This window comes from Botrytis sinoallii (genome assembly GCF_014898435.1).
Source record: "Botrytis sinoallii strain Bc 23 chromosome Unknown BSIN_001, whole genome shotgun sequence".
Lineage (NCBI taxonomy): Eukaryota > Fungi > Ascomycota > Leotiomycetes > Helotiales > Sclerotiniaceae > Botrytis > Botrytis sinoallii.
The window spans coordinates 678,213-700,476 of NW_024066028.1; the positions used below are offsets into that span (position 1 = coordinate 678,213).

The 22,264-nt window shown below is 41.9% G+C and overlaps 5 protein-coding genes across 5 annotated transcripts; 4 read left to right on the top strand and 1 right to left on the bottom strand.

The window, feature by feature from the left end:
- Nucleotides 1-171: 171 nt before the first annotated feature.
- EAF02_000163 (uncharacterized protein) lies at nucleotides 172-842 on the top strand (the record flags this gene model as incomplete). The annotated part of the gene is made up of 2 exons (XM_038896211.1): nucleotides 172-717; nucleotides 789-842. 2 exons carry the CDS (start codon nucleotides 172-174, stop codon nucleotides 840-842), a joined length of 600 nt encoding a protein of 199 aa, XP_038763070.1.
- Nucleotides 843-1,257: 415 nt separating this feature from the next.
- On the bottom strand, nucleotides 1,258-3,015 carry EAF02_000164 (uncharacterized protein). Its single transcript, XM_038896212.1, has 2 exons — nucleotides 1,894-3,015; nucleotides 1,258-1,825 (listed from the first exon to the last, which is right to left on the bottom strand). Exons 1-2 carry the CDS (start codon nucleotides 2,851-2,853, stop codon nucleotides 1,442-1,444), a joined length of 1,344 nt encoding a protein of 447 aa, XP_038763071.1. The 5' UTR covers nucleotides 2,854-3,015; the 3' UTR covers nucleotides 1,258-1,441.
- A 635-nt stretch (nucleotides 3,016-3,650) lies between these two features.
- EAF02_000165 (uncharacterized protein) lies at nucleotides 3,651-4,549 on the top strand (the record flags this gene model as incomplete). Its single annotated transcript, XM_038896213.1, has 2 exons — nucleotides 3,651-3,879; nucleotides 3,960-4,549. The coding sequence occupies 2 exons, from the start codon at nucleotides 3,651-3,653 to the stop codon at nucleotides 4,547-4,549; spliced, it is 819 nt and encodes a 272-aa protein (XP_038763072.1).
- A 2,941-nt stretch (nucleotides 4,550-7,490) lies between these two features.
- EAF02_000166 (uncharacterized protein) lies at nucleotides 7,491-13,848 on the top strand (the record flags this gene model as incomplete). Its single annotated transcript, XM_038896214.1, has 2 exons — nucleotides 7,491-7,952; nucleotides 8,005-13,848. The coding sequence occupies 2 exons, from the start codon at nucleotides 7,491-7,493 to the stop codon at nucleotides 13,846-13,848; spliced, it is 6,306 nt and encodes a 2,101-aa protein (XP_038763073.1).
- A 3,114-nt stretch (nucleotides 13,849-16,962) lies between these two features.
- On the top strand, nucleotides 16,963-20,950 carry EAF02_000167 (uncharacterized protein; the record flags this gene model as incomplete). Its single annotated transcript, XM_038896215.1, has 2 exons — nucleotides 16,963-17,887; nucleotides 17,937-20,950. The coding sequence occupies 2 exons, from the start codon at nucleotides 16,963-16,965 to the stop codon at nucleotides 20,948-20,950; spliced, it is 3,939 nt and encodes a 1,312-aa protein (XP_038763074.1).
- Nucleotides 20,951-22,264: the final 1,314 nt, after the last annotated feature.

The following is a 22,264-nucleotide window of genomic DNA, read 5'->3' on the forward strand; positions in this document are numbered from 1 at the left end:
GTTCACTGGAATTTTGCCCCCAGTGAGATTAATCCTCATAGATGACAATCTTGCTTTAAAATGTTTATAAAATACACGACGGTTAGATCAACTTGCCCCAGTCGCTCGTTGTATTCTCGTTGTATTCTCGTTTTTGACTGACCCACCAGACAATCACTTATAGCTACAGCCATGCAGTTTCAACCCTCCATTCTCACTCCTTTCCTCGCCCTTTTCACAAACGCTCAATCCATCACTTTTCCTGATATCAACATCCCATTCATACCTGACACGGCTTCCTTTGCTTCCTCAACAGATATAACCAATGGCAAATCATCCTCATCCTCATATTCATCATCCTCTAGCTCTTTTGCAGACGGCCAAGGAAGCACCAATATCCAGCACGTTAGCACAACGTGTGATTCCGACGCAAACTGTGAAACTCGCGCCAATGGCATCGTTAATGGGACCGCGGTAGGAGCCACAACTCTTGGAACATCAACGGTGAGGATAATTAGCACGAGCACGATTCCGGGTGCTAGTGGGATCTCACATCAGAGTGAAGAGACTGCTGGTCCTGTGAGAAATGGAGGATTACTTGGAGGAAACGCAGATTTGACAACGAGTGGAACGGCGGGGAGTACGGTGATTGTTACGGAAACGGCGACTGCAAAGCCCACTGGAGTGGCGAGGCTGCAGGATGTGAGTAGTGAGACTAGGAGGGGAATTGGTAGGATGGTATGTCTTCATTCGTATATGTTTTGGCTTGGAGAGGTGCACTGATACTAACTAGCTAACCTCGGTTTTAGGGAAATATTATCATGCTGGCACTTGGGATTGCAGTAGGGGCTTTGACATTGTAGGGATCAGCTTTGGGGTGTTCTTATTCTCCGTCTTGTGGGCAATGGTTAAGAATATATGGTCATTGACGCTGTTCTTTCGCTTGAAGTAGAAGAAGCAGTACATAAAGATCGATTGTAGGATCGATTGTTAGACCGCTATTATAAAATTCGTGCACTGGTCTTGGGATTCTGATCGTGGTTGTAGGAGTTGCTTGGAGTTTTCTAGGATTCTTGGTACAGGAGAGGCCGACCGTATTTCAATTAAATAGATGTTTGACTTTATCTGCTAAATTGTTTTCACCCATACTTTCTGCGGTTCGAATTGGCTTCCTTCCTGTTTGACAATGGAATAAACTACTAAAGTAATGATTGTAGCAATCACTCAATGTTTCTCCTGTCTGTGATAACTTTTTATTAAGAGACTAACAAATTACAATAACTTTGGTCAGAGGGCATTTTATTACCAATTCGCCTCAACAAAGAATGCATACTGGTTTTAATTCGCTTTTATTAATGAAATTACATGGTTTGCTCGCTTTTTGAACCCGATTTTTACATCTCCAACAACTAATATATACAGATCATTCTCATTTCAATAGTTCATCTTGGCTATTTGGATCTTACAACTTCGGGGCGTAAATCGAATTCCACGCTGCTCGATCTGCAGATTCCAATGGCTGTTTTCTTCCATCCCAGAACAGAGGACATAGCTGGAACCATTTCTCCCGGCTACAGATTGAATGGACCGATCGTTTGTGTCCCAGATCAACGTACTTTCCAATGGTAAGACCTTGGGCATTCTCGTAAGACAAGATGGTACCACCTGTTGCTTTGGGCTCACCAACTGCATTCACAGTTCGTGGATCGTCGAGGAATACATAATGGATACAGCTTGAATACCAGGCGTTAACACGCTGTGGGCCACGGAACGAAGCATCACCGACGAGAGAGTGGCGCCCGCGATCATAATCTCCAGCGTTGTAGTGAGCACCATAGTGATCCTCCTATGATATCATGTCAGTATCAATGGGATAACGCAGAATACGAGTCATAAAAGGAGATGCCAACTTACTTTTGCCCAGTAGAGCTCAAAATAGGAGAAGCGGGTATCGTTGAAGCGTCCAAATAGACACAGCACGTGAGGATCGAAGTTCAACTTGCGTAGATACTCACGATGCTGGTCCAATGTTCCAGTTTCGTTCCAGCCCTTAGCAACACGAGGATCATTTTGCCACGTGTTGAAGGTCTTTAGATGTGCATCGTTTTGCCAATCAACCACTTCGAGAGAGAAATGCTCGTCCAATTCGGGAATATAGCGACTGTAGCAAATGGATCCCGGATGTGGCTTGGGACGGCGTGTTGGGTGGTGAGTGTAAACGGCTTCTTCGGGAAATTTCATGGTGAGTTGGTAGTTCTCGGGCATGACTGGATATTGGGCTAGAGATCCTCGGACTGGACCGTCGGTACCATCTCCAATTACCCAGATAGGGCGAGGGCCAAGTGGTGAGGCAGCTCCTTGCCAGAATGCACCTCGGAGAATTAACAATTCTTCGGTGGGCGATGCGGTTTTTGCTGCGCTTGAGAAACGCCATGGTTTTGGGTGCTCAATTCCCAAACCAGTAGATAGCAACTCGCTTCGGATAACCTCCTTCTCGGAGCCACTCAAAGTCAATCGGAAATACTCTACTGTTGGGTGGGCGAGATATATTGCGTGGACAACATTCCAGATTTGACCCAATGTAGGAGCATTGTTTCCAGTCCATTGGAACGTGGTTTGTGGGCTTCGACATGCTCTTCCCCAGGCGGTATTATCAGATAGAGGGGGGCACTCCTCTTCGCGCCTGGTGACCAAATCAAGCCATGAAAGAGAATCGGAATGTAATGGTTGAGGTAAAGACTTTACAGATGTGGGTTGCTGACTATCCAATGTCAAAGTATGTTTAGCTGGTGTTGTTTCCGTATTGGTATTTACTCGATATGTAGTCAAAAAAGGATGTGGTAATTTTACCAGAGGGTATTTGTGTGGTGCCATCCTCGCAAAGTTTGTGATGTGAAGTTTATTGAGAATATAGAGACGCGATAAGTTACTGTCACGGCGGTTTATTGAAAGAGTTTGGATGTAAATAAGACACTAAGAACTACAACATGGTCTACACGAGTACACACAGCTGTTTTATTTACAGGTTCGTAATAATGATTTTCACCAAGGATCGTGTAACACCATTCATGAGGATTGGACCAAGGCAAATTCCTGGCTTTTTGACTTTTACGAAATATCGGTCTAGCAAAACAGAGAAACGCTCTAGATTTGTTACGGATTTAATGCCGGGGCAAGACAAACACAATGTCGTTGATCTACCTACCTTGGTATGTACCTCATAAACCCCACTTCCATACAAATAACAGGAGATACTCGGACCGAGCAGGGTAATTGCAACTCTACATATTCTTTCGTATAGTAACTATTACTAAGTTACAACTGCATCCATACCTTTCTCAAGCCGATGTTCCGATACCGCAAATTCACAATTGCGAGCCAGTTCGATTGTGCTTCAAATGGAGTCTCAGTCTCAGGGATGTCGAAGCGAGAGAAAGCTTTCTAGGAAAATGTACTAAACAAGAAATTAAGAACGCACTACGAATCCATACATACATTTACCTGCCTCGAGCCTGCTAGATGGTAGATGGTGGACGCACTGATCAATAAAATATTATAAAGTTGCATGACGGGAAGCTCGTAAAACTAGTCAAAATATTATCCTTTTCTACCTGTATGAGATTTTGCGTGGCTGGCAATAGTGACATACTATACATCGACCCACTGTTAACATGTCTCTCAGATCAAGATCCTTGAATTTCAAACATTTCAATGTCTCTTTTCCTCAAGAACGAATTGTGCAGGTCACATTGAATAGACCCGAGAAGCTCAATTGTATCGATCAAGCCACGAGTCGGGAAATCCAAAAAGTATGGGAGCTTTTTGATCAAGACGAGAGCCTCTGGGTTGGAATTATCACCGGTGTGGGGAGAGCCTTCTGCACTGGAGCCGATTTACAAGGTTAGAAAACTTCAATATTCAGTTATTCAGTATCGAATTATACTTTTTGCACGAAAACTAATCAAAGCCGGCGAGAACAGAATGGAACGAGATGAATAGAGCAGGGGTTGTCAATGACATGTCTGCACCAGGTCTTGCAGGACTCCCACGTCGAAGTGGCAAAAAGCCTATTATTGCTGCAGTCAATGGCATATGCATGGGAGGGGGATTTGAAATGATAACCAATTGCGATGTCGTAGTCGCTGCCTCCACGGCCGTCTTTTCTCTGCCCGAAGCGAAGCGTGGGATCGTCCCTGTGGCGGGGTGTCTACCGAGGCTAGTTCGCACCCTGGGTTTGCAACGCACCTCGGATCTGGTTTTAACCGGTAGAAACGTAAGTGCTCAGACTCTGAGTGATTGGGGACTTATCACTCGAGTGGCAGAGTCTGGTACGGATGTTGTTGATCTTGCTATTCAAGTTGCTCAAGATATGTGCAAGAACAGTCCCGATGCGTTGATTGTTGGTCGTATGGGTATTAGATTGGGCTGGGAAGCTGGAAGTGTAGAGGAAACTGTGTCGACTTTGGCTGATGAATGGTATCCTCGTCTGGTTAAAAGTCCTAATTTTGCCGAAGGTATTCAAGCATATGTGGACAAACGACCACCGAAGTGGGTAAACTCAAAGTTGTGAGAGAGTGTGATGGCGATTCAGGATACTGCAGCGCTATTTCAGAAAGGAAAAATGGTACTAGATAGGCTCGAGATACGCAGACGAGACAGGTTCCTTCGATGCAGCTGTCTATTTTCATGTGTTGAGAGAAAATTTTAAGTATGTAGTGGAGAAAGCCAAGGAAAAGTGGGGAAGAACATGTAATTATTATCTTATCAGATGACATGGATAAATATCTAATCAATCTTATTAATTTATTTCGCTCAAAAATCTATACTAAAAGTAGTACTTAGCAGGGACAACTAGAACAGTCGTAACCGTATTGCTAAGAGTCCCGCCCCCCGAGGTCATTGATGGTAATCTATTATCTTATCAGATGAGATTGAAAAAGATCTGATAACATTTTGAGCCCCGTAACTCATCACAATCTGATAATATAATAGAATATTGATATGTTAACGTGGTTTATCAGTGCGTGGCCCATATCAGTGGGTGGCCCACTTTCACCTCAATTCGACTCCCTCATTTCAATATGCGTTTTATTAACAACCCACAATAAATTCGAATAATAAAAAAGCCCGTATATTACTCACTATCACAGTTATTCAGAAAGATAAAAAGCTAAATATTTAAAAGACTGTAATATTATACAATATCCCATAATCAACATTACGATATAGAATTAACAATATGCCTCCTTATACAGAAATTCAATCTAAATCTCAAAATCTCTTGGAACTAGAAGAGAAAATCATTATTTAGTATATAATTGATATAGATTTGAGAGGTTTTGTATCTAAACAAAAGAAAATAGAAGATATGGTAAATCATATTCTTGAATCTCAAAATGCAAAAAGAATTGGAAAGCTCTAGGCTTATCAATTTATCAAACATTATATAGAGCTAAAAACACATTTTAAATATATTTATGATTTTCAAAAAGCTTTCTACAAAGATCCTATATTTATTGAAAACTGGTTCCGACTTATATCGAATATGCGAGCGAAATATAGTATTCTCGATTGCGATTTATGGAACTTCGATGAAATAGGCTTTATAATAAAAATGATAAGTATTGATATAATTGTTACTAATACTAAAAGATGTAGCAGAAGTAAAGCTATACAGCCAGGCAATTGAGAATAGGCTATAGCAATTATATACAGCAATAGTGAGGGGAATACTATACCTCCATTTCTGATAGTTCAAGGATAGGTGTATCTTTCCAATTGGTATACAGAAACCGATCTTTCTACAGATTGGGCTATTAAACCTATAAATAATAAGTGGACAAATAATAAAACAGGATTAGAATAGTTAAAACACTTCGATAAATATACAAGAAATCGAACTAAGAGCAAATACAGAATACTAGTGCTAGATAGGTATGAAAGCCATAAATCAATATTATTCCAGAATTATTACAAGGAGAATAATATTAAATATATATATTTATCACTGTATTCAAATCATTTAACCTAATCTCTTAATATTGAATACTTTAATACCTTAAAACAAAAGTATGATACACAAATTGAGGGGTTTATAAAAGCATATATCAATCATATCTCAAAGATCGAATTCTTTATAGCTTTCAAAACTACATATCAACAATCAATTACAAATCAGAATATGAAATCAGGGTTTCGAGAAACAGAATTAATCTTATTCAATCCTGAAATAATACTTTCTAAATTAGATATTCGAATCCATACACCTATTCCTCCTCCTCCCAATTTAGAATCTTGAATCTTTCAAACACTTTATAATCCTACAAAAGTGCTTTTTCAATCAATACTAATTAAATCTCAAATAACTTATTATCAATCAAGCTCTTCTATACCTTTATTTGAAACTATACTAATTTTAGCTAAAAGTACAAAGAAATTAGTATATAAGAATATACTTTTAAGTACAAAGATTCATATACTTCGAAAGGCAAATAAAACATTAAGTAAACATTGACACACAAAAAAAACCTAATTACATCAAAAAGAAATACTTATTGAATAGAAAGCTATAGATATATTATTTCAATAAAAGATTGATATTTAAATTCAACACGATAAACATCAAAATAAAGGAAATTTCAATATAGAGACATTCTTTAATTGATATTATAGCAAGTGTGGAAAGATAAATCATAATATAAAAACCTGTAAAAATAATATAATAAATCTTAGATTATTAGATTTATAATAGCTTTAATCAATTGATTTAAAGATTATTAAAAAATATAAATTTGAAAGTGTAAATTGAGGTGAAAGTGGGCCATCCACTGATATGGGCCACGCACTGATAAACCACGTTATAGGAAAGAAGTCCGGGTCCATCTTTTACGTCATCTAAAATCTAATTCGTGTAATGTGGATTTTGATACTAGCTCGGCTAGCTAATTATTATCAGATCCGATGACAATCATGGGATCAGCGGGGTGAAAATTTAATACTGGGATATCCGCTAGTGGGAACAGTCAGGCTCGAGCTAATGGAGAAGTCCCATTATTTCATCTTGTCAAACAACAAGGATGAATATTTTATGTCTTATATTAACTCACTAACCAACAGCTTCATTGAACTGTAGGCTAAAACGATGTCACTCTTCCCGGTCTGTTCTTTCCAGTTGAGTCATGGTGATTGCGTGTTTGGCGAGCTTCTATGCTCAAAGTCGCACTATCATGCCGCACCCACACACGTAACGCAATATGGATATTGATCCTGACCAGCACAAAAATAACAACAGAGATAGTGGCTTTGCTGCTTTACTCTCAAAGGAAGGAGGTATGCTATCATGATCTTTAATATCCGAGCACTCCGATTCCGAATCAAACATAATATCTCAATAAAGTGCAACCCGTGCAAATTTTAACGGAATTGAACACACGGGTGAATTTCAGCTTTTCCCCTCCAAATCTCAGATCACCGCCAAAACCCCACGACCATAAGTTCTGGCTGTCGACAGGATGGGTTCTGTACATATTGATGATTTACAAAGTCAACATTCACCTGGAAATGGGTTTGTTGACTTATTACCTGGCCAGCCTGACAGCGAAGGCTTTAGAGCTTTCAATGTCAAGGGTCTTTCGTGTGATCAGGCCATTACTAGAACTGGCATGAGAGAAGAAATTTTACTTTTATCCTGGCTCATCGTGCTTTTAAGGCTACAGGATGAAGGTAGCCAGATATGTTATGACTGGGCGTACAAAACTCGAGAGGATAGTTTCGAGCATGAGCCCGTGAAGGGGTGCCTTTCGCTAGGCGAAGTAATGAAGACATCGCAAGATAATGTCCAGCAGGTTACTTCAGAAATTTCACAACATATCACGAAAGTTGTATCAAGACAGGATGCCACTATTTCAAGTCCTGTCTCGCTTTTACTGAGCACCAGTTCTTTATCCCAAACGTCTGAAGAGGCGATAGATGAAGTGAGCAAATAATCCGTTTATGTTGCCAAGTCGCTAATGGTAGTGAGCAAAGGGTGTCCTCCACCTCGAATTACGTTTTACGAACGATCTTCTCGAAATCCGACCCCTATGGCAAACCGAAACCATATTAGAATTTACAGTCACACACTTCGTCGAGAGTCTAGTCGACACCATCAAATTGTGCATTTCAACCCCCGATGCTTCGATCGAAGAATGTCTCCATCCAACGGCACGTGACCTGAACGAAATTTGGCGGTGGAACTACCAACTACCTCCAACATACAGCTCTTGTATGCAGGATATGATTTCTGAAAAAGCAAAAAAATTACCTGCTAAAGTGGCAATTGATTCCTGGGATGGCAGTTTAACATATGCACAGATCGATCAATATTCCACTTTCCTGGCGTGCTCTCTCAGAGAAATGGGTGTCAAGCTACATGACGTCCTGCCTGTGTGTTTTGAGAAATCGAGATGGACGATAGTAGCTGTACTTGCGGTGATGAAAGTTGGGGCAACTTTGTTGATGACTGACCCAACGCTTCCGCTTGCGCGCCTTCAAAATATGGCTGAACAAGTAAATGCAAAATTGATAGTGACTTCTCGCGCCCAGTACGATTTCTCAAAACTTATCGTTCCAAATGGAAAGACTATTGTAGTAGAAGAGAACACATTTACGAACTCTTCAGATTCGCCTGCTAGTCCACCGCTAGAGGCCGTGCCACCATCTGCTTTAATGTACATAATTTTTACTTCTGGCAGCACGGGTACGCCGAAAGGAGTCATGCTTTCACACGAGACTTACACAAGCAGTGCTGTTGCTCGAGCGAAAGCAGTTGGCTATACAGAGGAGTCGAGAGTTCTTGATTTCGCGGCTTACGCTTTCGATGTCAGCATTGACAGTATGCTACTGACTCTTGGAAATGGCGGATGTCTTTGTATCCCATCAGATGAAGACCGACTGAACGATATAAACGGAGTGATGCGGAAAATGCAGGTCAATTACGCAGGCTTAACCCCTTCAGTTGCTCGAATTTTGGACACGGATGTTATAAAATCGCTTCACGCCTTGGGTCTTGGAGGAGAGGCATCATCAGTGAGAGATGTCAATACTTGGGGTCAATATACGAGAATTGTAATAGGCTATGGCCCTTGCGAGTGTACCATCGGATGCACAATAAACAGCGACACAGCTACCGGTAGAAATTATGTTTCTATTGGAGAAGGAAATGGCGCTGCTATCTGGATTACTCACCCGGACAACCACGAACAGCTAATGCCTGTGGGTGCTGTAGGCGAATTACTTATCGAGGGGCCTATCGTAGGGCAAGGCTATTTGAACGATCCCGCGAAAACTGCTACATCTTTCATCGAGAACCCGTCGTGGCTTGCTGCAGGCCATAGTGGGTATGCTGGTCGTCAAGGGCGTCTTTACAAGTCGGGAGATCTTGGAAAATACGATCCTGACGGCTCTGGAGGTATTCTGTTCGTTGGGAGGAAAGACACACAAGTCAAGTTACGTGGACAGCGTGTTGAGCTTGGTGAGATTGAAAGTCAATTGATGGCCAGACTACCATCGGAGATCAGCGCAATTGCTGAGGTGATCACACCCCAGGGACTTGGAGGACAGCCCACACTGGTCGCATTTGTTGGGCCACAACAAAAGAAAGGACAAGAGGGTACTGAAATAACGTCAATTCAGCCTTCCGAAGAGTTAAGTCAAGCGCTGTCGCAAGCCACGTCAGAATTGACCAAGGTTTTGCCGCGATATATGATACCAACCGCATGTATACCAGTCAATTACATCCCCGTTTTAATCTCAAGCAAGATTGATCGTAAACGACTGAGGCTATTTGGTACCACGGTGGATTTGAGGGACGTGAACGAAGAAACAACTAAGGCCAGTACTCGAGATTTAACTGATCTTGAAAAGCGTTTGCGTCAGGCTTGGGGTCATCTATTAAAGCTCGATGCAGAATCCATTCGAATCGATGACAATTTCTTTGCACTTGGTGGAGACTCTTTGGCGGCAATGAAACTCGTTACTGTTTGTAGGGAGGAAGGACTGGATCTTAGCGTCATCAACACTTTCGGCCACCCCACACTCTCAGCCATGGCCGAAGTCGTACATGTTTCTAGCTCGGAAGCAGAGACAGAAATTCCAGCATTTTCAATGATTTCTCAATCCGCCGAAAGTGCTTGCCTTGAAGCATCACAGGTCTGTGGGTCCAATCAGGCAGCTATTGAGAACATTTACCCATGTACACCCACGCAAGAGTCATTGTTTACATTTGCGCTCAAATCAACTGAAGTATACGTCGCTCAAAGAGTTACATGTATTCCATCCCATATCGAACTCGATATCTGGAAGAAAGCATGGGAGAATGTTGTTGCGGCCATCCCTATTCTTCGCACTCGCGTAGCCCAGCTCCAAGAACCTGGCCTTCAGCAAGTAATACTCAAGGAAGGCATCTCCTGGAGAAGTTCAAGCAACCTAGAACAATATCTTGAGTGTGATCGAAATGAAAGAATGGACCTAGGACACAGCTTAGCTCGATATGCTATTGTCAATCAGCCAGACGATGACAACCGATATATGGTCTGGACTATTCATCATGTAGTGTATGATGGATGGTCAGAGCCGTTGTTGTTGAAAGCAGTTAGCAATGCTTTGCAGGGTCAGAATATCGAAATCCAAGCATATATGAGCGACTTTGTCAAATATGTGCGTGATACGGATGAAGTGGCCATGCAAGAATTCTGGAGAAATGAATTGGATGACGCTGTTGGACCTCAGTTTCCACGATTGCCGTCTAGAGACTACTTGCCAACTCCAGATGCGAATCTCGAGATCAACATAAGCCTTGACCGCAGCACTAAATCCCCCTTTACAATGGCAACATTGATTCGTGGTGCGTGGGCGCTTGTTGCATCGCAGTATACTGGAAGCGAAGATGTGGTGTTTGGTGAGACTCTCGCAGGTCGGGACATCTCATTGAAGGGTGTCGAAAGTATTGTTGGCCCATTGATCGCAACAGTACCTGTTCGCATAAATGTCAGCCGATCAAGCTCCATTGAAGCTTATTTACAGAGTGTACAACAAAGCATGTTGGCCCGCATACCATATCAGCATATGGGGATGCAAAACATTCGAAAAGTCAGCCAGGATGCTCAACATGCATGCGAGGCTGGCACAGGGTTGGTCATTAATTCAGAGCCGGAATACGTGGGCAGCGACCTCGGATTTAAGTCAGGAGATGTAGAGCACGAATCTCTTCATTTCAACCCTTATCCGCTGATGCTGGCCTGTGGAATTCGTAAAACCGGGTTCAGAATTTGCGCAAATTTTGATAGCAGCCTGATTGAGATTGCCCAAATGGAACGAATGCTTGCACAATTGAAGGTGGCTTGTTCGCAATTGACTAAGGATCTGTCCAGGAGAATTGATGAGGTATCGTGTCTGCCAGAGGTGGAATTGAATCAAATCTGGAAGTGGAACCAAACTCCTCCATTGTCCTTGGAGAAATCTTCGAAGAGGATCCGAGCAGACGCGAGTATCAAGCAAGGGTCGAGTTACCCCCCAGCGGTCGTCTCTTGGGTGTGCGATCCTCGAAACCCATCTCTACTTTCGCCTATCGGCTGTATTGGAGAGCTGTGGCTTGAAGGACCTTTTTCTTCGGACGAAGCTGTTGAATCTCCAGATTGGCTCGTAGCCGGAAGCTCCACATGTGGTGGTCGCACTGGCAGAGTGCAACCCACAGGCGATATGGTCCGCTTACTAGAGGACAAGAGCTTAGTATTTGTTGGTCGAAAAGAAAATGTCATGCCGGTTCAAGGACATGCAGTGGACATCACAGAACTCGAAGCCCACTTCGCCAAATACCTCCCACAAGCCGTACGTGCCGCCGCTGCCGTGTACCAACCATCGTCAGATGACTCTCAACAAACCTCAAAGCAAGAGCTACTGGTCTTCGTAGAACAACAACTATCTGACGAGGGAGATGTTGAAGTTATATCAGCCGAGCACGACCTAGTTTGCAACGCGCCAGATTCACAAAATTCCCAGGCCACTATTTGTACTAAGATCTCTTTGAGTCTTGCTCTAGGACTCAAAAAGCTCGATAAATTCATCCAAGACTCTCTTCCTTCATACATGATGCCCTTTGCATACATCATCGTTGACAAGATACCAAAGGAAAGGAAGACTGTGGATCACAATTTGTTAAATCTACTAGCTTCGAACATTCCTCGACCTGTGCTCTCCGAGATTCGTCAAGGATTCAAAGAGGTCTGGTTAAATAACTCGGCGAAACAAAATTTGACAAATTCGGAAAGTATTCTTCAGGCTGCATGGGCTAATGTACTCGGGATTCCTTCAGAGAAGATTGATGTTGATGACAACTTTTTCCGCCTCGGAGGTGATTCTGTTATGGCGATGAAACTAGTGTCAGGTCTTCGCATGCAGGGCCATGGCCTAACAGTGGCTGATATCTTCCAACACATGCGTCTTGGTGATGCTGCTAGAGTACTTAGGGTAGACCAAGCATCAGCTAACAAGGTTCAGCCTTACAAGCCATTCTCAACATTGAACAATTCAGACATTAAGACATTCTTGTCCGAAGTTGTCCGGCCAAAGCTCGCAAATCAAGATTGGACTATTCAAGATGTGTCTCCAGTGACTGACTCCCAAGCACTTGACATCAGAGGAACTATTCAATCATTGCGCACTTCCATACAATATACTATGTTGTACTTCGACGAAACCATTGATCGCCTGCAACTATTCCGTGCCTGCAAAGCTCTTATTCAAACTCATGCAATTCTACGCACTGTCTTCATTGAACACGAATCGAACTTTTTACAAGTGGTTATTGATGAGTTAGATAACCCTAAAATTAATACGCTACGAGCCGAAAACATTGAACAATGCGCCGCCGAGCTTTGCACAAGGGACATCGAATCAGGCTTCCATCTAGGATCCTCCTTTCTTCGGTTACTACACGCCGAAGACAACGATGGTAAAGAATGCCTCATTATAGGCTTGTCTCACGCTCTTTACGATGGTGTTTCTTTGCCCATGCTACTTCGAGATTTGGAAGTTCTCTATAAAGGAGAAAAAGCTGTTGATTTTGAGCCTTTCTCGGCATACATGGCACGAATTTGTGATAAGAATACACAGACAACGGCCATTAACTACTGGCGCAATACTCTAGATGGCTCATCATTATCCGTTTTGAATGGAAAGTCTACGGAGCCTACAGATAAAGCAATCTTCCAAACAAAATCAGTCGATATCTCCCGACGCCCAGAAGAGATCACCACGGCAAACTTGCTTACTGCAGCATGGGCACTTGTCTTAGCACGTCGTCTTCAGAAGCCAGATGTGACATTTGGTAGCATTACATCAGGACGAAACATTGACCTGGCCGGCGCGGAGAATGTTGTAGGCCCATGTTATCAATTCACACCCACCCGTGTCTCGTTTGAGTCAGAGTGGACAGCTATGGACCTGTTGAGATTTGTCCAGAAGCAAAGTGCCGAGTCCGCAGCCCATGATTTCCTTGGCTTTGATAAAATATCTAAACAGTGCACTCAATGGTCGTCGGATTCGGAGGCACGATTCTTCGACTCCATTGTTCATCATCAGGATTGGGATGATTTCGATAACATGCCTTTTGCTGGTAGAGAATGCAAAGTGGATATCTTAAATCCACACGGAGATGCGGCGACTCCTGTCAAAGCTGTAACTTTCGTCAAAGATGGGCAAATGCATGTTGGTGTAGTTGGAAATGAAAAGGATACTGTGTTTGTGGATGCAGCTCTTAATGAGCTAGCTGCTGCTATTCAAGAGTTGGCTAATAGCCGATCAGAGCTGTTACTTGATGGTCAAATGTTTTAGTTTTTGAGTGAGTCATAGCAACTTACATCCTTCAAAAAGATTCGACGGATATATGATTTTGTACATAGGATTTTAATTTATGAGATATATGAGCAGCGAGTCCGTCGTCTAATAGTATTGTTTTGATATATATCATTTCAGAAGTCATCTGTACTCATTAGAAGAAACGATTAGCCTGGAGCATCAGAATTCGAGACAAAAGTTTCGGACTAGAGATCTTGAGCAAATCAAATGCCTATATATATTTCTACTACGTTGCTGCCCGAGTACCTTGGTATGTTTGAGTTGTGCTACAACTACATAGAACGAACATTTTCAGACACCACATGTTAATAGTGTATATGACGTAATTTGTACGAGACAGTTAACGTGGTTTATCAGTGCGTGGCCCATATCAGTGGATGGCCCACTTTCACCTCAATTTATACTTTCAAATTTATATTTCTTAACAATCTTTGAATCAATTGATTAAAGCTATTATAAATCTAATAATCTAGAATCTATTATATTATTTTTACAGGTTTTTATATTATGATCTGTCTTTCTATACTTGTTACAGTATCGACTAGAGGATACCTCCATATTGGAATTTCCTTCATTTTGATATTTGTTGTATCGAATTTGGATATCAATCTTTTATTGAAATAATATATCTATAGCTTTTTATTTAGTAAATACTCCTCCTTAATATAATTGGGTTTTTTTTGCATATCGATATTTACTTAATATCTCATTTGTCTTTCAAAGTGTATGAATCTTTATATTTAAAAGTATATTCTTATGTGCTAATTTCTCTGTACTTTTAGCTAAAGCTAGTATAGTTTTAAATAAAGGTATAGGAGAGCTTGATTGATAATAAGTTATTTGAGATTTAATTAATATTGATTAAAAAAACGCTTCTGTAGGATTGTAAAGTATTTAAAAGATTCAAGATTCTGAATTGAAAAGAGAAGAAGTAGATATATGGATTTGAATATCTAACTTAAAAAATATTACTTCAGAATCAAAGGGATTAATTCTGTTCCTTGAAATCCTGATTTCATATTCTGATTTGTAATTGATTATTGATATATAGTTTTGAAAGTTATAAAGAATTTGATCTTTGAGATATAATTGATATATGCTTTTATAAACCCTTTAATTTATATATCATATTTTTGTTTTAAGGTATTAAAGTATTTAATATCAAGAGGCTGGGTTAAATGATTTGAATGCAGTAATAAATATATATATTTAATATTATTCTTTTTGTAATAATTCTGGAATAATATTGATTTATAGCTTTTATACTTATTCAGTACTAGTATTCTGTATTTGCTTTTAATTCGATTTCTTGTATGTTTATCGAAGTGTTTTAACTATTCTAATCCTGTCTCATTATTCATCCATCTATTACTTGTAGGTTTAATAATCCAATTTGCAGAAAGATCGGTTTCTGTATATCAATTGGAAAGATGTATCTATTCTTAAACTATCAGAAATGGAGGTATAGTATCCCTCTCACTATTGCCGCATATGATCGCTGTAGCCCATTCTCAATTGCCTGGCTGTATAGCTTTACTTCTGCTGTATCTCTCAGTATCAATAACAACTATATTAGTACTTATTATTTCTATTATAAAGCCTGTTTTATTGAAGTTCCATAAATCGTAATCGAGAATATTATATTTCGCTTGCATATTTGATATAAATCGGAACCAGTTTTCAATAAGTATAGGATCTTTGTAGAAAGCTTTTTGAAAATCATAAACATATTTAAAATGTATCTTTAGCTTCATATGACATTTAATAAATTGATGAGCCTAGAGCTTTCCAATTCTTTTTATATCTCGAGATTCAAGAATATAATTCACTATATTTTCTATTCCCTTTTATTTAGATATAAAACCTCTCGAATCTATATCAATTATATATTGAATAATGATTTCCTTTTTTAGTTCCGAGAGATTTTGAGATTTAGATTGAATTTCTATATAAGAAAGCATACTATCAATTCTATATCGTAGTGTTGATTGTGAGATATTATATAGTATTGCAGCCTTTCGAATACTTAGCTTTTTATCTTTCTGAATAGCTGCGATAGCGAATAATATATGGGCTTCTTTATTATTCGAATCCATTGTGGATTGTTGATAAAACGCGTGTTGAAATGAGGGAGTCGAATTGAGGTGAAAGTGGGCCACCCACTGATATGGGCCACGCACTGATAAACCACGTTATACAAAACTCTCATTTAGACACTGTAACGTACGCGTGTTCGGATACGGTGAACAACAACTTAGCGATCAATTGAGATTTCTCCATCTAAATACCAAATTTACAAGCAAGGATTCATAGAGAATGTATTTATCCATAGTTTCCGGTTCGGATGCTGTTCGGGAACGAGACGCTTGTGCATCACCTCATTGTTCACATGTAATAGCAGCAGCACCTTTCAATTTCTACGGTGTATAACGAATAAACGTAAGTCTATGGGTCTTGAGTGGAGCGTTATGTATTCCCCTGTACTACCTGCTATACTAGGCGAATAGTCCGTACGTAACCTTACTAGGGAGTTGCACGACTAGTGACTAACCCTAACACAGCTAACTTGGCTGCGGACTCCTGGTTAGCGATAAATCAAGTGGAGTCGTCTTAACTACTAGTTGATTCCCCCCACCTTCCTAACTATTATCTAATCTGATGATCCGATGATCTGATAAAAAAAATTCAACATTTTTGGCTAGTATGGATCCCTAGGTACTTAGAATAAACATCTAAATTTTCAAAACCCATTCGAGCCACCGCAGAATTGCCAAGGAAGAGGGAATGCACCTGGATCTGTTCTCCAGTGCCTCCCCTTGTCCGACCCCTGTAAAAATGAGAACAAAATGAGAACTAATGGGTGAAAAAGTTTGACTATTAATGTTGTCGGTACAAGTATAGGTATAGGTGGCATTTCAAACTTGCAATAATGACTCAATTTGTGTGGAGTGATGTCGGGCTAAATTTCATAGCAGAATTGTTATGCACCTTAATTTCTTCCCGTGTCTAACGATAAGATAAGACAAGCTCTATAATAGGCAGTCCAAGGTTGAAAGACTTTCCTTCCGACCTCAAGCAAAGTACTTCGCCATGGCCGAGAAAATTACGGCCTTCCCTCGCCTGCTTTTGGCTGGCAGTCCTTCTGCCGCTGATAAAGGTACACTATTGCTGGGTGTGATATGTTCCATCGCAGCTGGTGTTCCCTTCCCACTGATTGGAGTTCTGTTTGGTCAACTCCTCGATGATTTCAATGCAGCTACATGTAGTGAATCTTCAAGCTCCTCTTCTGACGAAGATCAGAGTGAAATCAACAGCAAGATTTTGATCATCGTATATCTGGCTATTGCCCAGTTCGTGCTCATCTATCTGCATCTCTCATGCTGGAGTCTTCACGGCGCGCGATTGGCCCAAAGACTGCGCGAACGTTATCTGCAGAATTTGCTTCGACAGGAACCTTCATACTTCGACAATCTACCTCCCGGAGAAGTCGCCTCACGATTGAATAGCGATGTTCAGACTATTCGCTCGGGCACTTCGGAGAAAGTGGGCATAGTCCTCTCCAGTCTCTCGTTCTTCGTCACTGCTTATATTGTAGCTTTTATCAAGGACTGGGAGCTTGCAGCAATGTTACTGTCCTTGATTCCGGCCTATTTCCTGATGTCATTCATTGGAACTTATTATATCGAGAAATACTCTGGACTCATGTCGGACCATGCAGCTACCGCCGCGTCGATTGCTTCGGAAGCTCTTTCTAACATCGTTGTGGTGCAAGCTTTCGGTGGCAATACCCGGTTGGAGAACAAATTCTCTACTGCTCTTAAAGCTTCGAGAACCGAAGGTTTGAAGAAGGCAACCGCGATTGGTATACAATCCGGATTCTTGTATTTCATTGCTTATTCTGCGAACGGACTGGCATTTTGGCAAGGAAGTAAAAGCATCGCGGATTCTGTGCGCAACAACACTGCAGGTGTCACCGTGGGTGCTACGTTTACCGTCATTTTTATCCTGGTTGAAGGTAAGTTGGACTCGAATTTCACTGCAGGGTTACACTAACACGATAACAGCTACCTTGCTTTTGAGTCAAGTCGCACCCTTTCTCCATCTTTTCATTGCAGCTATCGCCTCGTACAAGAAGCTACGTTCGGATATAGATCGACAACCACTCATCGATGGCACAACCGATTCAGGTCTTCGACTTCCACAGGCAGGCGGTTTCGAGTTCAAGGATGTTTCTTTCACCTATCCTTCCAGGCCCGAGATTACAGTCCTAAATAATATCACTCTATCTATCCCTGCCAATAAGAACACGGCCATTGTCGGTCTCTCGGGAAGTGGAAAATCGACTATCGCGGGTTTGGTCACGAGATTGTACGATCCTACGCATGGACAGATTCTTTTTGACGGCCACGATATTCGTGAGTGTAATACTCGTGATTTGAGAGGTTTTCTCAGTTTGGTACAACAGGAGCCATCTCTCCTTGATCGTTCCCTCTTGGAAAATATCGCACATGGTTTGATCAACTCTAGCAATCCCAATCATGCGCATTTGAAGACAGCACTCAATAGTTCTGAGCTTTCAGATTTAGCAAGCGAAGTCAGGGAGGGTAAAGATCTCATGGCTACTGTCGCATCAAGGTCTCCGGAAATAATCGAAATTGTCAACTTGGTTCGTAAAGCCGCAGAGCTTGCAGATGCAGACTCTTTCATTACTGCCTTGCAATACGGATATGGAACGACTGTGGGATCCAGTGGACGACTGATCAGTGGTGGTCAGAAGCAAAGAGTGGCCGTTGCAAGAGCTCTTGTTAAGGATCCCGCTGTGCTTATTTTGGATGAGGCAACGGCATCTTTGGATTCAAGAAGTGAACAACGTATTCAACAAGCCATCAACAAGATTGCGAGTGGCAGAACTATGATCACCATTGCTCATCGTCTTTCAACAATCACTACTGCAGATAATATCATCGTCATGCACAAAGGTGTCATCGTGGAGCAGGGAAATCATTCAGAATTGATGGCTAAGAACGGTGCATATGCCGACCTCGTCAAATTACAAGGCCTTGGATCAACATCTGGTAAAAATGAAAGAGCTAGCATAGACAGCGTTAGCAAATCTGTAGCCACCACATCTACTGCCGTGGATATTGAAAAGAGCAGCGTCATAAGCACCCCTGTTGGTGATGGAGAAGAACCCGAGCTCTCGGCCAAAAAGGAAACAGCTGGCGATGTCCCAGAAGAAGACCAAGAGCCTGAAACTCCCAAGAAGTCTATATGGGCTCTCATGAAAGGTTATGCTCCAGCATTGCGACCTCACTTCCTTACGATTTTCATCGCTCTTGTTGCCTCTATTGTTGTTGGTGGAGCTTTCTCCGGCGAAGCTGTAATTTTCGGAAACACCGTCGGAAGTTTGAACCCGTGCAAGAGTGCCAGCTATATTGATGCTCACGGAAACTTTTATGGACTTCTATTTTTCATCCTTGCTGTCATCGAGTTTTTCGGAAATTTGGTCAGTTGGGCAGGATTCGGCTGGATCTCGGAAAAAATTGTTTTCAACGTGCGAGTCTTGTCATTTAGATCATTGTTCGAACAAGATCTGCAATGGCACCAATCTGAAGGTCGCACGCCAGCGGTACTCCTCTCATACATTACCAGGGATGGTAATGCTTTGGCTGGACTGAGCGGCTCCGTCATTGGCACATTGTTCTCCATTACCGTCAATCTTATTGCTGCCATCGTTTTGACCCACATCATCGCTTGGAAAATAGCATTGGTCTGTTTGGCTTTGGTACCACTTCTTCTTGGAGCTGGTCTTATGGAACTCAGAGTCCTTGGCCAATTCGAAGACAAACACGAAAATGCATACACTCAATCTGTTGATATCGGTGTAGAAGCCATCACCTCAATCAAGATCATTGCATCTCTTTCCCTCGAGGAAGAGACATTGGCCACCTACCGAAGATCTTTGAAGGGGCCTCGCACAGAAACTTTCAAAGTTAGTGTTCTAGCCAGTCTCTGGCAGGCAACTACCTACTTCCTTGGAAACCTTGTCAATGCACTAGCATACTGGTGGGGTGCCAAACAGATTTTAGCAGGAACGTATACACAAACTCAATTTTTAATTGTAGTCTTCTCCCTTCTTGTGAGTGCACTACTCTGGAGTCAAATGTTCGCCCTTGCACCTGAACTTTCTAATGCTCGAGCCGCTATGGCAAGAATCTTGAGTCTCATCGAAATAGGATCAGACAAGATGCGGGGAAACGTAGAGGATCTTCCTTCCAAAGACATTGAAGCCATGGCCGAAACCAAATCCGCCGCTCCGTCGTCCAATCAAGGAGCTTCCAGCGTTCAGCTCCGTGATGTCCATTTTTCATACCCTGCCAGACCAGATATGCAAGTTTTGAACGGCTTGAACATCGATATTCAACCTGGAAAGTTTTGTGCCCTAGTCGGACCATCTGGTGCTGGTAAATCGACAATTATTTCATTGGTCGAACGATTGTACACACCACAGTCTGGATCCATCATTATTGACGGCGTCGATGTGACCAAACACCGAGATGTTGCCTTCCGAGACTCCATTTCCTTGGTACCTCAAGAAAGTGTACTCTTCGAAGGAACAGTCGAGTTCAACATTGGATTCGGTGCCAGACCTGGCCACGAAGTCACCATGGACGAGATCATCGCCGCGTGTAAACTCGCCAATATCCACGATACCATCGCAGCCCTACCAGATGGATATCAAACCCTCTGCGGAACAAACGGGAACCAATTCTCAGGAGGACAGAAACAGAGATTATCTATCGCTCGTGCGCTCGTTCGAAAACCTAAATTGTTGATTCTCGACGAATCTACTAGTGCTTTAGATGCCGAGTCGGAAAAGCTCTTGCAAGATGGATTGGAGAAGGCTGCGAGGGGAATCACAGTTATCGCTATTGCTCATCGTCTACGTACGATTAGAAAAGCTGATGTCATTTTCTTGGTAGATGCAGGAAGATGTACGGATCAGGGATCGCATGAAGAGTTGTTGAAGAGGTCGGAAAGTTATAGGGCGAATGTCATGCATCAAACAGTAGTATAGAAAAAATGTTTCTGGGGGCGTAGAACTCGTATATATCCTGGGTATTTCTTTAACCACCTATAGAATTTAATAATATCAAACTCAAGTTGGTGTCCATTTTGCTTTTTCTTTTGACTATTTACAGTACCCAGCCGCTGGTCGACGGAACCTAAAACCCCTGCGACTTCCCGTCATCACCGCAGCGTTCATCGCAGAAACTGCATCAACCCGATATAGACTATATTAACATTTCTATGAAGAATAGACTATGAGGTTGAGAATTGTGTCTAAGCAAATCGTTAACAGTCTGATAATTTAGATAAACATGTTTTAGTATAGGGTAGCCGTGGATTAGATATGGTCACACATAGCCCTTCGCGATACTTGTCTGGCCTGCATATGTTGTGAAAGAGGGCAATGGGTGCATAACGGATAACGAGCTTTAATGCAATTTGCCAAGAGCTACTCACTCAATAGGGTATCGAATTAATTGCATGTATCCTATTTAATTTCTCAGGTGAGTGTGAAGATTACAACGCAACAATGAACAAGTGCTAGTCTGTATGAATTACTGCCAATCGGAAACAGCCCAAAGCAGGGGCTTGGGCATACTGAACAAGATCAGATGACAATTTGGAACATGTATCCTGCAATTGTCTCGGTTTGGAAAGCGGCTGTAAACCTGATGCGACCGTATCTTTGCCCTGGATCGGTTCGGCATGTAAGCCTGAGACGGGATCACAGTACTTTGTTTTCTCAAATTCTTCATCCACAAATGAGTGTTCTAGGTCCTAGGGCTGAAACGAAAATCTAGAAATAAGTAAAAGTGTGTGATACCATAGGGGTAGGTCATACGACGCGCCCCAAAAAGAAGTAATTAGGATTGTATCGCAAGCATGTATACTTCAAGCGACAGTATACAAATCTGTAGCGGGCTTAAGCCCATCATTCGGGCTAGATCATTCAAAGCTTATGAAAAGATAAATTATGTACCACGCGATGCTGGCCGTTGACATGTTGATATGCAGCGCGGCTCAAAACCCTCTCACAAACAACGCAGAAAAATGAGTGAGACTTGACGAAAAGGAATAAGAGACTTCGATACACCACATTACTAAAAATGGCTCACACAGCACAGTATGATAAGGCGAGGTCTCGAGTGCCTCTCCTGCCCTACCAACAACCGAGATCTCGAGAGTATCTACCTTGCCTTGCCCGAGTTCTCGGATCTTGAGTAACTAGATCCGAAGTCCTACTCCGAGATTGTGGGACAATCGGGAACTTTCAGCGGAAATATATCACACGTGATGAGTACAAGACTTCGATGCATGAAGA

Coding starts and splice junctions, on each gene's coding strand:
- EAF02_000164 (XM_038896212.1), bottom strand. CDS start 2,853: ATGGCACCACACAAATACCCTCTGGTAAAATTACCACATCCTTTTTTG. Junction 1,826..1,893: donor TTGAGCTCTACTGGGCAAAA/GTAAGTTGGCAT, acceptor ATGATATCATAG/GAGGATCACTATGGTGCTCA.